The sequence below is a fragment of the Terrapene carolina genome, unplaced genomic scaffold, assembly GCF_002925995.2.
Source record: "Terrapene carolina triunguis isolate 2854851 unplaced genomic scaffold, T_m_triunguis-2.0 Scaffold95, whole genome shotgun sequence".
Classification (NCBI taxonomy): Eukaryota; Metazoa; Chordata; order Testudines; family Emydidae; genus Terrapene; species Terrapene triunguis.
Genome location: NW_020664446.1, coordinates 49,539,307 through 49,555,998, shown reverse-complemented (window position 1 = coordinate 49,555,998; position 16,692 = coordinate 49,539,307). Strand labels below are relative to the sequence as shown.

The window sequence follows — 16,692 nt, the reverse complement described above, 5'->3', positions numbered from 1 at the left end:
GGGGCGGCAAAAAAGCCAGAGCCGGCCCTGCTTCTAGTTTACTCCACAAGGTTAAAATCCTGACAGGTGCCATGCAGGATGCATTCAATCTGTTGGATGTGGCTGCTCAGGCAGGAGTTACCTAGAGCCCTGAGGCAGACAATAGGTTGTCCTTCAACATCAATGACTGCCTGGGAATTTGAGTCAAGTCCATCCTTGATCTCTACCAGCTACAGGATCCTAACCTAGTTCTCCAAGCAACTTCATGGAGCTTGAATCACAAGCCTACATATGGAGATGACAGAAAGCCTTCACAGAAGCAAACAATAACACTCAGGGAAAAATCTAGTTCTTATACATTCAGGTTTCACTTGTACAGTATCTGAAATTTCTTTAAAAGTAACATTAAAGTTTAGTTTTCACTTGGAATAGAATCTCCCTACATTTAAGTAAAATACTTACCATCTGGGGAAGCAGCTTAGTGTTAATTTTTCCATTAAGACATACCCAGGTGTCTATGACTATGGTGGCTTCTTTTTTTGTACCATAGCTGCTTACAAGCATTTAATCCATGTTGGGTACAGTTTCTAAAGTAAGCATGTATGACTCAGGTTTGGAACATTTCCAGCTTTGGAAGGAAAAAAAAAAGAAGAACAAGAACCTTCCTTGTGATCTGGGTTGCTCCTAAACCAATCTGCCCTCAGTGGAGAAAATGAATTACATGTCTGCCATGTAAATATTCATTTACTGGAAACAAGACATAATTTGGGCAAACAAAGTGACAGTTTCCCCACACATTTGTCAATGCACTTTAGTCCTGCCCCCAGAAGACATGCTTAGTGTATCCAAGTCTTTTGTCTCTCTAACATGGAGACTACCAGTTAGGAAGATGGGTGTTGCAATGTGGGTATTTGCACATTGTGCTCTGGGAGTAAGAGATTCCAAAACTCATTGTCATCTGTAACTAGATATGGGTCTGATTTGCATCTTGGTTCATGATCCAAACTTTATTAAGTTAGGGATTGTTTGGATCTGCAGTATTAGTTTGTGCTACTCTCTGCTTTAATTTATTCAGTTTGAAACCAGGTCCCAGGAGGTGAGGCTAGTGCACTTCTCAACTGTCGCACTAGACTGTTTACAATAGCCATTATTTACCTGGCCATTCCAAGTTCTTTGTAGCAGTTCGTCTTTGTTACCCTGTATGTATTGATTCTCATGATTTTAAATGGGTGTTTTGCATCTACATACTTGGCCAGCACTGAAGATTTATGGCGGGAGGGCATCAGAACCCATAATTTATTATTAATTATTATTATTATTATTTATTTGTTAACCACCAAAGGTGTGCTTGATGCTGAACAAGACACAAAATAAAGACAGCTCCTCTCCTGAAGAGTCTGCAATCTAAAAGAAAAAAAAGATGTCTAGAATCCATCATAATCTCTCTCTCTCTCTCTCTCTCTCTCACACACACACACACACACACACACAGACTCTGCAACTTTGAATGCATCATATGGGTTAATAAAATACCTATTTATTAATCTGAAATCCTATTCACAGAGATAAAGTCTGAAAACTATATGTCTTGGGTTCATTATATATCAAACTGATTGCTTCCTCTATCTAAATTGTTTCATAATCTATTTACTATTAGAGGCATTCATAATATAATTTATATTTTTAAATTGGCCTTTTAAAAATAATTGTTAGTAAACTTTTCAGCTTTCCACAGACCTCAAGGCTATTACTGTGAGTCTGTTCAAACTTTGCATCTTGTCTTTGCAGATGCTGCAATACATTAATAAAAGCAACATTTTCAGTCAAATTCTGAGACTATCATTTCATATTTGAACATTTCTCAAATACTGCATCAGTCTTTATTCTAGCACTGTAATACAACAAAATATTATTTCTTTCTTGAGTAATACTGATCTTCAGGTCAGCTACACTAATTTTGCATTGGAATGTGAAGAGTACAAATCTAAATGATAGTCTAAAACTTTTATTTTTAACCACAAATGGATAACAACATTGTTATCCACTTGGAGTTATAATAATGGGAACATCTTGGTGGAAATTAAAAAAAAAAAAAAGCCTCAGCACATAAATTAACATTATTTCAACATGGTGACTGGCTAAAATGACCTTATTTTCTAAAGTTTAAAATACTATAAAAGAAAGTAAAAATAAACATCACAACACATGGAATCAGAAAAGTCTAAATAAAGAGTCTGAGAGGAAAATTGAGACCACTGCTATAGTAGCTACTACTACATTGGGAGAAGTTATAGCTATCATGCAAGCTAATGGGAAGCGTACAAAATACTGTCATTTCTTTCTTCATAATTTCAGAAACTCTGTTTGATTTTTGATTATGGTCTCTCTGTGGTGCTATGGTATTTGCAGCTTGATGAAGAAATTCATCCAAGCACAAAGAGCAAGACTCTCTGCACCTGTTAAACTCTGTGGCTGTACAGATGGAGTGAGAAAGCAGGTGAAGAAGCCTCCAGGTGGGCTTCTGAACAGAGGAGAATATTCTTATTTCTATCCAAAGATCTGGCTTCACACAAGTGTGAATAATCAAACTCCTGAAACTTTACCCAGCTGTAAAACTACATGGCTCACGGAGCTAGACAGCTTCCTTCAGTTCGGAACATTTAAAAACCAAAACCCCCATCAACAACAGACTTTCAGGAATGGCATTGTTTTGGTCCCTTCTGGTTGCATTCTATTAACCCGCCAAGAAAATAATCTGGGTACTGTGGAAGACGTCTCTCTGCTAGCCATGAACAGGCCAGAATAGAGGGGGTGATTGGGACCACAAACCACTGGAATGGTTCAGTGGCTCAAAATCCCCACATAGATGGTGTTGAAGACCAATGGGCTCTATTCCAGCCCCTATAGAGTTCACTACAAAAATCCTGATTAATTAGGCCTTCTCTGAGCCACAGTACCTTCTCAGGGCTCTTCTTAGGGTGGCACAGCTATGTGTCTGAGTCTAGCACTGTATTGGCAGTAATGCTCACCATTCCCAATTACTGCACTTGCTGTGGTCCTACCAAAATGGGAGTCGTCTTCTTTTAAGTACAATACAGTATCTTATTCAGTGCAAATAGAACTTGCACTTATGTGACATTACACTAAATGATGATTGGGATTTTTACTCTGAAATCTCCTTTGATCAGGGTAGGTCCTCACTATCAAATGAATAATCCCAGAATTCACTTTATAGTGGAGGGTAGACATTAGAAATGTAAAATTTATACCCTATCCTTTCAGAAGTTATCTCCTATTGTCAGTTGTTTCTTCCCAAGAATGTGTATATTTATCTCTTTGGCAAATATTTAGTTTTTAAAATAAAATACTAAAACAACTCTCTATTTATGAAGCAGCAGCAGCAGAAAGAATATTCCAGGGAATTAGTGGCAATTTGATTTTAAAATAGCGAAGCAAAAGATCTGAGCAAAATTAGCATGTTAGCAGTAAATCAAACAATTTTCTGAAGTACTCTGGTCTAACGTACTGATTCTTGCTAGTAGGGTAATAAGAAAAGTTAGTGGAAAAAAAAGATTATTTCTAAAGTTAGAAACTAAAATGAAAATGTTGAAGTTAAATATCACTGCAATACAAAAATGCACAAATACCTTCTTCAACATCTGACATATATTCACCATCACTGAGAATTTCAGGGGTGTAGACTTTACGAACTGCATGATTTAAGTAAACAATATAAGTAAATATGTAGAACATTGATATGTCAACAAAACAATGTAATGTCATAACTAATAAATGTTTTTTGCAACAATGATTATCCAATGGGGCGGGGGGAAGAATTTAACAAACAATTATGATACAACAAATAGAATTTTAAAAGTAAATAAAAATTTCCTTTTTTGCATACCTTCATCATCAGACATGTCAAGAACTTCATTCATAGTTTCTGGTACATTCATTTTATGCTTTTCTGTTACAGTCTGTTAAACAATAAGATCATTTCAAAGTCCAGATATTTTCAACAGAAAAACATCAATTTATTGTTACATTTATAAGTAAAAATACATGACAGGCCACATTTATGATCTAAAATTAGCAGAATAAGCCTTTATTTTATTTTCTGCAGTTTCAACATGTAGCTGCATAGAATTATGAAGTACAGTATATTCAAATAATAAAACTACCTAATATTATATCAATATATGTAACTATATTTAATCTCATACAGCAGATAGGATGCTCTGAGGACCCAAAAGATGATCGTATCACCTAAAAGAAACAAGTACACTGAAAGAATTTAAGACCAAGATTTTTAAAAAATAGGAGCCTAAAGTAGTACCTTACTCTGTCTACAGTCCCATTGACTTTAATGGGAGCAAGAGTAGCACAATCTAGCCCTAAACTATTAAGTCCCTTTCTGCTGCGTGAAGTTTCCTTCTTCCTGCATCAGAAGTATTTTGTGATTTTGGAACTAATTTTCTCTGCAATATTTTTAAATACATACCTTACCTTGAACTGCCTATATTTTCCATAGTGACAACTGTAATAATATTATGGTTATCTATGATACTCATCAGAAAATTTTGCACAGAATGCATTCAGATGGTTGATTTTTACTTCTGTCATTTATTCTCATTCAGGTTCAGGGAGCAGTATAAGATTTGGGGAAAACTGAGTTTGCATGCCTGAAATCTTCATTTAAAGTAGCTAGATATGACAAGATACCTCAGAGCTGACCTGCTGGTTTAATAAAAAAAAGGGGATATTGAAACCCAAAAGGAACCACAAACTTTGAAGTAAGAGAGCAGTCAAGCACTAATGATGTTTTGGATCCTACAGAAAAATCTGTACAGGTTTGGTATAGCTGTATCCAAGCCAGGATGCTCAGTGGTATTCAAATATATGCCCACATTTGTGTTTCCTCTTATTCTACCACTGTTATTTCCCCGTCATCAGACACAAAGTTAAAAAATGATTAACAAAGTTTTAGGAGGAAAAATGACTGAAAAGATTCTGGTTGTGGTCTTTGATCCAAACTTTTAAGCTTGTCATTCCACATCTACCTTTATATACTTTATTTTTGTCTGGCTTCATAAATAATTCTGTGGCAAGTTTACGTCTGTTTGGCTCCTGTCCTCATTTGATATGCTTAGAACTTATTAAAGACCTTACACTCATTTTGTTCTGTGGGAATTATTTAAGCATTTCTAGCACCTTTTAGTTAAACTACCAGCTTGAGAAGGTTCTGCCAATGCATGTTCAAAGATTTTACCCCAGCCATGTCTATACAGACTGAATTGAATAGATCAAAGATCACACACAGAATTTGTTCAGTCATTATTAGAGTTTTATTACAGTATGTGTAAAAATCACAATACAGTAACCCATATTCACCCTTTGTACCACCTTAAATCGAACAACTGATGGGATAGATTTGGCCGAATATCCTCAAAAGATCTTTAAATTAGATGACTACTTGACATGAGACTATAATGCCCTCAGTAATTCAGATTCCATCTCAAAGTGCCAAGAGTCTAAAATGCACCATACCATGTTGGTGACTGATTACCAACATCTTGATTTTAATGAAAACTATTCTCTGGGCTTCTGTGACTAGAGCTGTGTCTAACCTAGAAGGCATTTTGGGCTGTACAGTCCTTTTTGTACCTCACATTCCTTGTAGTCTAATTCACAATAAGATGTAATGCAACTTTTCTCTACTTATAGCACATATTAAATAATATACCTTCCTACCTATGTGACATGAACCCAACTAGTTGATTAGTTGTACAGGCTAAGAATGAGCCTCCTGTATTTGGAGTTCTCAGTGTGCAACAGTGAATATACTTGACCTACAATTATCTAGATCTCTACAAGCCTGAGCTTGGGATAACAAATTCCTGTTTATGCTGCTCTCCTACAACTCTTTTTTATGGTGTCAGCTGTTCAATAAGCCTTGTTCCCGTTGTAGAAAAATATTTTAGAATCTCCCTAGAGATAAGTAACTTTTAGAGAAGGTATGAAGAGAGGTGCCAAAAAGATCTAGAAGCAGTGGTGATTGGTGCTTATTATCTAGCATAACTAACAATATTTCTTTGTTTTGAAGTTTATCTTGTTAGCACATTTTAAGACAGAGCAATATAGGATTTATATAAGCTAATGAATTATAGAACACAGCTATGGAAGTGACAAGAGGGAAAGCGCACATGAAGTAACAAAGATAAAAGCCAGCTTTTGATCCTGAATGTCTTCTATATATCAACCAATAGCCTTGCTAACAGGCCACTCACAAGTAAGCTGATGACACCACAATTCTGAGAGGTGAATATTAACAGTTTTCTGTCTGCAGTGTGCTCAAAAAACAAGGAAGATGTTTGTTTCCTACTTTGTTTTGCTTTAAACAGTAGTTTTAGAAAAAAAATCAAGAAAGAAATTAGCCATGTTTTTGGAACCAATATTCACTTGCTTTAAATGGTTTTTCTTTGGTGCAGATTGTGCCCAGCTAGCCTGGTGGCTTACTGGCTCTCCATGTCATGAATAGCTGCATGGGTGCGATCTGCACAAGCCACTACATTATCCTCCCTGTGAGAGAGAGAGGTGGGGGTAGCCAGAACAGAGTGGGGACTGGGCAAAGTTTTGGCTCCATCTCCCCACATGCTGGGTGGCATAACTGTGCCAGGTAAGTACCCAGAGCAGATTACTCACTCTCTGGATGAGCAGAGTCACAATCTCCCTTCTGGGCTCCAGGGACAGTGCAACTGCACACTCCCCCTTACCAAGGCAGATCATTATCTCACGATCTGACCCTTTGTAGCTACGAAGAGGATTTATGTGATAATTCAAAACATGTTGTGCTGCTTGCGTTTCAACAAATATCTGCACAAGATATCTCAGTATCGCTTCTTTTGATAACTTTGTTCAGCAGCCATCAGTTGAAAAAGAAAAAAATATGGGAACAATTATCCACTTCCTTTACTAAGACAAAAATAGGAGGTACAAATGAATGTTGGTGTTTATCATCCCAACAATATCAATTTATGTAGGTATGGATCCATAGCCAAAAGACAATAAGAGAAGATTGGTTAACAAGGGTCAGTGACATCGTAAGACAGTGGTCTCCAACCTTTTTATGCCCAAGATCACGTTTTGAATTTAAGGGCAACCCATGATCAACCCTGCCCCTTCCCCAAAGCCCCACCCCGCTCACTCCATCCCCCCCACACTCCATTGCTCGCTCTCCCCCACCCTCACTCACTTTCACTGGGTTGGGGCAGAGGGTTGGGGTTCAGGAGGGGGTGCAGGCTCTGGACTGGGGTCAAGGGGTTCGCAGTGTGGGAGGAGGCTCTGGGCTGAGCCTGGGGCAGGGTTGGGGTGTAGGAGGCAGTGAGGGATGCAAGCTCTGGGAGGGTGTTTGGGTGCAGGAGGGGGCTCTGGGCTGGAGCAGAGTGTTGGGCTGCAGGAGGGGGTGCAGAGTGCTGGCTCTGGGAGGGAGGTCAGGGCTGGGGAGGGGGGGTCAGGGCTGGGGCAGGGACTTGGGGTGCAGAAGGGGGTTCGGGGTGCAGGAGGCGGTATGGGGTGCTGGCTCTTGGAGGGGGCTCAGGGCTGGGATGTGGCCTCCTGCCGGGTGGCACTTATCCCCGGAAGGGGCCAACACAGCAGTGCGGCCCCTGGGAGGGGGGTCAGGAGGCACGTGGCTCTGCGCGCTGCCCCTCTCTGCACGCACCACTCCCAAAGCTCCCATTGGCCACAGTTCCCTGTTCCCGGCCAATGGGAGCTGTGGGGTGGTGCTTGCAGGCAAGAGCAGCACACGGAGACCCCCTCCCCTCTGGGGCCACGGGAGCGTGCTGGCTGCTTCTGGGAGCAGCGTGGGGCCACAGCAGGCAAGGAGCCTGCCTTAGCGGCAGCCCCACTACACCACCGGAGATCACGATCAACTGGGAGAGTCACCAGTCAATCGCGATCGACGGGTTGGTGACCACTGTCATAAGATATTGTCATCACACTATTAAGCAGTGAGCAAGATCGGGAGAACATGCCTGTGACCCAGGAACCTCTTAGTGCCAACTGGCAAGGGGCAAAAAGGGAGTGCAGAGAGAATACAGGAATCTCCTGTGTCTGGTACATGCATTCAAGTTCACCAAAGAATGTCATGTGAGCTCTCAAACAACAGCCGGTGTCACATTGGTCATCACTATTATTGCAGAATGCATGTATGGATGTCGTGCAAGGAGTTATATACATACACTCTAAATTATAAGGTCTGGGTCTAGGAACTGGTCACCAGCAAAGGTGAAAAACAGGTTTCCTGTCAGACAAAATATATTTGAGGCATTAGCATTATTTCTAATGGGTTCACCTTACTTATACTGCCAGATTTAGATATCTCCTCCTTTTGAGGCTGGTGTGCGTAAGCATTTTAAAAGTGTTCCTTACATATCAGTAAATTCCAGCTTCCCTTAATTTACAACACGAATTTAACAACTATTTGTAGTCAGTGCTAAATCTGGAAAGTTGTAAATTTAACTGGATTAAAGTTGTCAAACAAGTGATCACCTGTTGCTGAGTCAAAAGTGTTTCTAAATTCAAAGGCATTCAAACTGGCTTAATCTGAAATGGCTTGCTTTAGAGAGAATGTAGCATGTGATAATAAATCAGACAATGGCAGCACTGGGCCTGTTCATAGAGTGAGCCTTAAGTATCTATTTCAAACATTTTGTGGTTTGTTATAAAATTAATATGGCAGGGCGTTGACTCTGCAAACACTTGTCTATGTATGTAACTTCACTCATGTGACTATACCCATTTACTTCAGTAGGAATACTGACATGAGTAAAGTTATGCAGATGCATGTTTGCAGGGCCAGGGCCTAGATGTCTTCTTTTTAAGGGGACACCATCAACTTGAAATGTAGTCAGTTTCAAAATATGAGCTCAATGTCATTTTTATGCCTGCCTCTGAATCCCTTGCCAATTTTTATGCTTTTACAATCAAACTTTCCTCTTATTAAAAATATTTGTGTCTCTCTCCTGTTGCTGTACAAAAGATCCACACAAACAACAGGAGAAACTAACTAACTGACTAAAAGAGAAACAGAAAGCCCGATTAAAGACGAAGTGCTGTCAAATGTAACTGAGCTGAAAACAACTGAGCAGTATGTTTCACTCTAATCTTTTTCAGTTATGGTCACTGGCACTGTTACCTGAAACAACAGTAAGATGCTTTCAAACAGAAATGAGATTTTTAAATTGATGGTGTCCCTTTAACATCTAACAGATAATACTGGGACTTAATCTTGTAATTGCCTTCAAGAAGCAGCCCATAATTACAGTACAAACACTTCTAGTGGTGTTCCAGCCAATTTTGTCAGTTTGGAAGAACTGCTTTTAAACTAAATACAATCATGACATTTGCAAGCCCCTATAACAGTATATTTTATGTGCTACTACTTGAAGGTACTAGTGGGTGAGAGTGAATCACTGCAGGTATTCAGAACTGGGTCTCTTAAGAAGAGGGGAGATCTATGTTAGTTTCTGCTCGTTTGCAAAGCCGTATGAGGAAAGTTACCTCACCGAGGCCCCAAGCTTGCAATTAGATCGCCACAGGAAGGACACTTCACCCATGCAGATCTAGTTGAAGGATTGGGCCCCTGGTTATTTATACTGTGTAATTTCAGTTTGGTTTTTGCAATACATTCTGGTGATATTTATTACCTGAATTTTAACACTTTTTTCATAAATTTGCTGTAAATATTATATTCTTTTTTATATTTGACTGCATATGGATGTTATATTGCTAACAGTATGTATAGCCACCTTTAACAATCAGATTGCAGTGCCAGCAGGTATCTATCAACAAAGCTAAATATCAAGTTTGTAGAACTTTGTAGATTAAGAAAGAGTCTGACGCTCATTATTGAAATATACTATACTTACAATTGTAGTCATGGTCTCTTCTGTCACTATCTTCAATGTGTCAACAACTGAAATGTAGCCAAGTCGTTTAGCAATGGCCAGGGCAGTGTTCCCATTCTGAGAATTGAAATATTTATAAAAATGGATATTCATTAACAATGCTTAACTATAAGAACAAGTGATAAATTCAATAAAAATTTACTTCAGAAAATGTTTATAAGTCAACACAAAAAAAATTCTGGCAGCAGGACATGTAACGTTAGGCATTTAACTGTTTACATAAATAGCAAGGAGAGAAATAACCAGTACGATGGAAAGATTAAATTTTTATCAGTAAATGTTGGAAAACATCGATTTAACCACACAGACACAAACAGATGAAAAACAATTTCCATCAATAATAATGAAATTTAAAGAGAGGCAAAGTAAGAAAAATGCTGCCTGAGGACTTCATAGACTTCAATTTAAGGATATTTACTTTGTATATTTTGACATGTGATGTTGACAATTTGTATTTTAATGGTTATAAAGCTTTAACATTTTGAATCTCAACGTTTACTGTCATTAAATAATTTTCATGGCTGCAACCCCCATAATTTCTTGTAACTGTGAAAATTTAAATTGATTAAAATAGGGAAAAATGCTCAATAATAAACATCTATATTATCCGTCGAAATAAAAATTGAATTCTGACAAGCCTCACTATATTCTCTTATGAATGCATTTTAAAGTCGTTGCTGTTTCAGGAAAAGTAGAGCACTAAGGTGGCTATGTCTCATAGCTGAGATAACAGGCTGGCTGTGCTGTTTGATTCACACTCTCTCCCCTCCCCCTATTCTTCTACATTTCCATTGTTGAGATGTAGTGGCACAGCACTTTTTACTGTAGGGAAAGCATTGACATGCTAGAAAAGAAGCCACCCACAATGTGTTTTTCTCTTGTCCCTTACCACAGTGAGTTCATTGGGCGATGCGCCATTCTGGAGCAAGACGTTAATGATATGGGTGTGTCCCTGCTGAGCAGCCTGGTGTAGAGGGGTGTACCCATTCTGCCAAGGATAGAAAAACAGAAGAGTTTGCAGTGTTCTGAGGAGAGGGTTTTGTTTTTTTAAACAAAATAAAACAAGTGAAGGGAAGAGAAAACCTCACCTTTGTTTTGGCATTAACTTTAGCAAAGTGTTGCAGAAGGAAATTAACAATCTTTATGTTTCCATAGTGGCAGCCAACATGTAATGGAGTGTATCCCATCTGGAATGTTTTTTAAAAAGAAGAAATATATGAACATAAGCAATTACCATATGTGAACAGCTCTATGCATTTACTGACAATAAACTGAATATAAAACTGCAAAGCCCCAGGTAGTTTTTTTTTTTTTTCTTGGAACGTGGAAAAACATCCTGAAAAAAAAATCTCTTGACAGGTATGTGCTCCATCCTCTTCTTATCCTTCCCTCCCCACAGAACACACCTTTTCCCTTCCCTATCCAAAATGAACCTATAAGGGGAAGCTGATAGCTGCCTTGCATTTCTTGCTGATTTCACAGAGTTTTCTCTTATGCTTAGACTGCAAGTTCTTTGGGGCAGGGACTATCCTTTTAGAGTGAGTGAGTGAGTGAGTGAGTACAGTGTCTAGCACAGTGGGGCCTTGATTCCTGACTGGGTCCTCTAGGCACTACTGCAATACAAACAAACAATTAAAATGGATGGAATATACTGCCAACTCCATCCTGACCAGAAGAGCCAAAGTGCAGCCTAGGATCTGAGTGGACTTCAGCAGCACAAAGTAGTCCTACAGGAGGCAGAATGCCTGCTGGTGAATGTAAAGTTCTCAGGCATGAAGTCTAGTTTTTTAAGGGTATGTCTACACTCCAATAAGACACCCATGGCTGGCTCATGTCAACTGTCTTGGGCTTGCTGAGCTTGGGCTGTGGGGCTATAAAATTGCAGGGAGGAGAGAGGAGAGTCCCAGAGCCCGGGACCAAATGGCTATACCGCAATTTTATCACCTTGTAGTCCGAGCCTGTGTAACGCTGACAGATCCTGGTTGTCGGCAGGCAGGATCGAGCCAAGGACCTCTGGAGCTTAGTGCATGAGCCTCTACCACATGAGCTAAAAGCCAACTGCCTGTTAGCTAAGGCTGTAGAGCAGACTCATTGTATCTCTCTCTCTTTAAGTGGTCTCGGAGCCACTAGATGGGACAGAAGACCACACCCAGAAGGTATGTGGGTTACACCTGGGTAGCTGACACAGGCCAGCCACGGGTGTTTTGTTGCAATGTAGACCGTACCTAATGTGTTCTGGGCCTTATGTTTCAGAGACCAGTGGAAGCTGGTGTTTTGTTAGCAGAACACCCTGGCAAACTTTTGCACTGATGAATATATGGATTTTTTTCCTTGTTATTTTCCTACCTGACTTTCATTATTAATGTACAGTTCAGAAATGCCCACCAGAGCTGCAGCAAAATCCAGGAGCTGTCAGGGCATGAGATGCTTAAACAAATAAGGGAAACTGGACTCATGTCCAAAACACCTTATAAAATTGAACATAGCTAAGCATGTACATTTTTTGGCATGAGTTCTAATTAAGAACTAAAACATAAGCCTGTCTCTATAAATATACTGCTCAGAAACAGAATCCTAAATACTACTTAAAAACCTCACTTAAATGTAGCAACAGGGAATCAGAGAGTGTTCAATCTGTTTGCTGCTCACCTTAAAAACCATTCAAATTTTAAATAATTTAAATGACATGTTGAAACATGTAAAGAATTGTAACAAATACTTTCATAAATAGTGAAGTTATACTATAAAATGGAACAAATCAGAGAGAACCAAAGCCGCTGCCCCTCACCCCCGCCCCATCTCTTCACTCTTTTTCTGTCTTTTACTATAATGAGAATATATATGTTGATCTGAAAGAGCTTGGGATTCTTACAAAGTGATAGAAATGATCAGATTATACCTCCTAAAGCAATTATCTCCTCCTTTCTTATCTGCCTGCATCAAGACATTATCTCTTCTTCCTTAATAAATACGCTTACTTTATTATAATCAGACTGGGGCTGCAATGAAGGACAGTTCAGAAGAGGGGCAACTAAAAAGAACACTTTTTCAAAGTACTTTATAAAGATTAACCCAGTTGGCTGTTGGATAGGTTAGGATTATTCTCTCTATATTACAAAGGAGGAAACTGAGGCACAGAGGTTCAGTGACTTGCCCAGATGCACTGGGAAGGGAATGCCAAAGTCAGGATTGGAATTCAGGAGCTCCTGCTCCCTATCTTATGTTCAGACCACTGAGCCATGACTCTTAAGAAAAATAAAAATACAGATGTGAATGGCTCTGCATGGTTTACACTGAAAGTATGTTTCAGTGGTTGCCGCATTTGGATTCAGTATTTTCTTCATATCAATTTAAATTAGACTCCAACATGTCCATTTTAAACAAAAGGTGCCCAATGGCCCTATCTTAAAACATGTTGAGGGAATGTGCCAATTACTGTAAAATACGGTGTATGTATTTACATGCCTTTACTTCAGTGAATCATAAATCAGGTAACATGTAAAGAAACTACTAAGTCTAACTACAAAGTAGACTATTTAATTAAGTACTACTTTAAATTTACCCACTGCAAATGGTAAATGTCAAGATTTTAATGGCACCTACTACTGTACCTCCGTAAGCTGCTAGGAGAACAATTACCTACACTACTTCTTTCTCGCTGGCTCTTTTCTCACTGCTGACTAGCTAGTAATTTGAATGAGAGACCAGGTACAGTGCTAACTCTGGAAGGTTTTCTTTTTGTCCCTTTTGAAATGTGTGGGGTAGGGGAGAGAACGGAGGGAAGTTTTTGAACTCCGAATGACCTCCACCCCCATTTATTTCCTTTCTATTATTTTCCCCTTGGAGGCCTCAAAGCACAGCTATCTTGTGTCCCAGAAATGACTGCCAAGTACAGCTCTCACTAAAGCCATTAATGTTGCTTTTCCTATCAAGCATGGGGAAGGGAGGTGGGTTCACTGCAGAGTGACATGAGGCACTCCCTCCCTCCCCTCTGGGGTTCAGCATGCTGCCTTGGTGGCAATCTCAGCACCTGCCAGCCTGGGAGGAAAACACTGAACTCTGCATCTGTACTCTGATCCCTATGTGGCAGCATATTGTGCCACCATTAGACCACTGGGCTACTCTGGAAGATTTTCTCTTAAGTTTCCAGTACCTTGTGGTCATATTGTGTCATGTCTTATCATGCTCCATGTGCTATACAACGTAGTGCCGCCATCAGCAAAGATAGGATGATATGACAAGACAACATGGAACACAAATGAATACATTGGACATTTTAGAATGAAGTTTCTTTCCATTAGCAAGCAGCTTTCATAGCAATAGGCAACAATGTCCACAATAATCAAGTTGGGTCAAAATACAAAATTAAAACTAATTACCGAGATGCCTACTTAAATCTGAGATCCAAAGAGAATATCCTCTGTTTCCCAGCTACAGAATGGACTCCAATAACAAATGGCTTTCAGTTTGGCAGGCATCTAAATTTATATTTATTTCTTGACTTCCTCATTGCAGATGGATATCCTGTTAAGATTTCTGAATCATGCCAACTGGCAGATTCTGTGCTTACACAGCCAAACAAGAGTAGAGAGCAAGAAAGCAATTCTCACTGCTACCTGGATTCCCCATTCTGGGTTCTCAGAACATTGTAGATGAATAAACAGGAGGCTAAACATGTTTTGTTAACAATTTTTAAACTATAGACACATCATATGAAGATGCGTCTTGATTTTACAGTTAAACCAATATTTACTGGCATAAGCTTCCTGGAACTTAGCAGACTTACCAGTAAATAATATTTTATTCCAGAAAATCAGGATTTTTTTAATGCAGCTCCTAATTTTGTCACCTCATGGTAATCAATTAATTACATTGCTTCTAGTCAGTTTAAGAATGGACAGCAACATGGGGGCTAACAGATAGGGAGTGCTTCTCAAAAGCAGCAAGAATACATGCCAAAAATTAACCCAGAAATATTGGACTTTCAATTTTATATTATGGTATTGAAACAGGGCCGCCCGGGGGGGGGGGGGGGGGGCGCAAGTGGGGTAATTTGCCCCAGACCCCGGGCCCCACACGAGAATATAGTATTCTATGGTATTGCAACTTTTTTTTATGGAAGGGGCCCCCAAAATTGCTTTGCCCCAGGCCCCCTGAATCCTCTGGGCGGCCCTGTATTGAAACATACATCTATTCCCCCTCCTTTTTGGGAGGAGAAAAGTATTAAAAGCCCTATGTAGTGGGTATCTTTTCAATATCCTTCATTTGCCCTGGTAGTAACCATAAATCCTAACAGCTTGAATTATTGCATCTCTCTCTTCATGCTGACTCTCAACCTGCTCTGTTTTTTTCTGCTGCTGCTGTCAGACACTGAAGATAGAGTGAGAGCTAAGAAATGAACACAGAACAATTGAATAGAGTTTCACTGATGTCTTTGATTAGGCTGACAACTCCTCTAGATCAAGACACCACAAATCCAATAAGACCTTGATTCAGCAAAGCACACAAGCACATCTTTAAGTTTAAGCATGTTTAAGTGCTTTACTAAATCAAGGTTTAACTGCATAAAGTATCTTGCAAAGGCCCACTATTAATGTTATTGGAGGGCGGCGGGGGAGTGGGTTGGAAATTTCTAGTGCAATGGCCAGTAGACAGTTTAACATGCATCTAAAAACTGTGGTAGTAATTGATAATATGATAGATAATATGCAACGAAGATATATTTAAATAACCGTGATTAAGTATTTCAAGCATTCTTTCCAACATCCCACTATATCTCTGTTCCCTTTTCCTTCTAGTACTAAAATCGCTTATTATTTTAATTAAAAATAAAATTGTGATTTTTTGTCTTCGTGCTTGTGAAAGGTACTGAACACTTTTTATTAGCAACAAAAGAGGTATATCGGCAGTACAACTTTTCCCACACTGTCTTGCCTCAGCCCTGACCTGGAAGGTCCAATTCAGGGAGTAAGAGAGTAGTTGATCACCATCATTTCTCAATCCTTGATAAGAATACTACCAAGGGTACAAATAACTGCCACTTTAGTGTTGGCTTTATTATCCGGATACTTTCCAATCAGGAACTAGATTGAGACAATCAATTTTTGTCACATGGGCCCAATAGCCAGCACACAGTAACAATTTTCAATAACTAATGATCTGTGCTAGCTTCAACCAGGCAACACTGAGAGAAAAGCTCCGAATCCCATTACCAATCCCTTGGGCAATCCAGTATTTGGTTTTATTTTCTCAGGCTAGCTCTGTAAATTATACATGAAAACAACACTAGCCACTGTACAACAGCCAAATAATAATGAACTTCAAAAGGGCATTCACCCTCTTGTCAGTGTTCAGCATTATGGTCGTACTAGGAAAACAAGATAATATATATATGTAATCAACACAGTTATTATATATCTGGAAATGTAAATACTGAAGGAAAAAACTGTCAAGCACTAAGTCTAGATTTAAGGTCCTGATCCAGCAAGGTTCTTAACCATAAACCTAACTATAAGCAGGAGTGGTTCAATTGACTTCAGTGGCTACTAAAGTCAGGCACAGGTACCTTACTGATTCAGGGCCTACATTCCCAGCAATTCAAACAGAGAAAAGAAAAGCTGCTGGGGCTGGAAATGACAAAAATTCTGCTTTCGCTGTGGGATTCCAATGTTGTCCTCTGTGAATGGTGAGTTGCATCTTAAAGCTCTAACTGTGGCAGGGTCTGGAGCAGAGGACATGAAGTAAG

At 39.4% G+C, this 16,692-nt stretch overlaps 1 protein-coding gene across 2 annotated transcripts in view; it reads right to left on the bottom strand.

Annotated features, from left to right (window-relative positions):
• ANK3 (ankyrin 3) overlaps positions 1–16,692 on the bottom strand; it is a 387,324-nt gene that overhangs the window by 105,530 nt on the left and 265,102 nt on the right. For both annotated transcript variants that reach the window (XM_026651166.2, XM_026651165.1), the window contains 5 exons: positions 11,036–11,134; positions 10,837–10,935; positions 9,909–10,004; positions 3,884–3,956; positions 3,627–3,689 (listed from right to left, as the gene is read on the bottom strand). In XM_026651166.2, the coding sequence (XP_026506951.1) occupies positions 3,627–3,689; positions 3,884–3,956; positions 9,909–10,004; positions 10,837–10,935; positions 11,036–11,134 (430 nt within the window). The remainder of the gene's footprint in view (positions 1–3,626; positions 3,690–3,883; positions 3,957–9,908; positions 10,005–10,836; positions 10,936–11,035; positions 11,135–16,692) is intronic.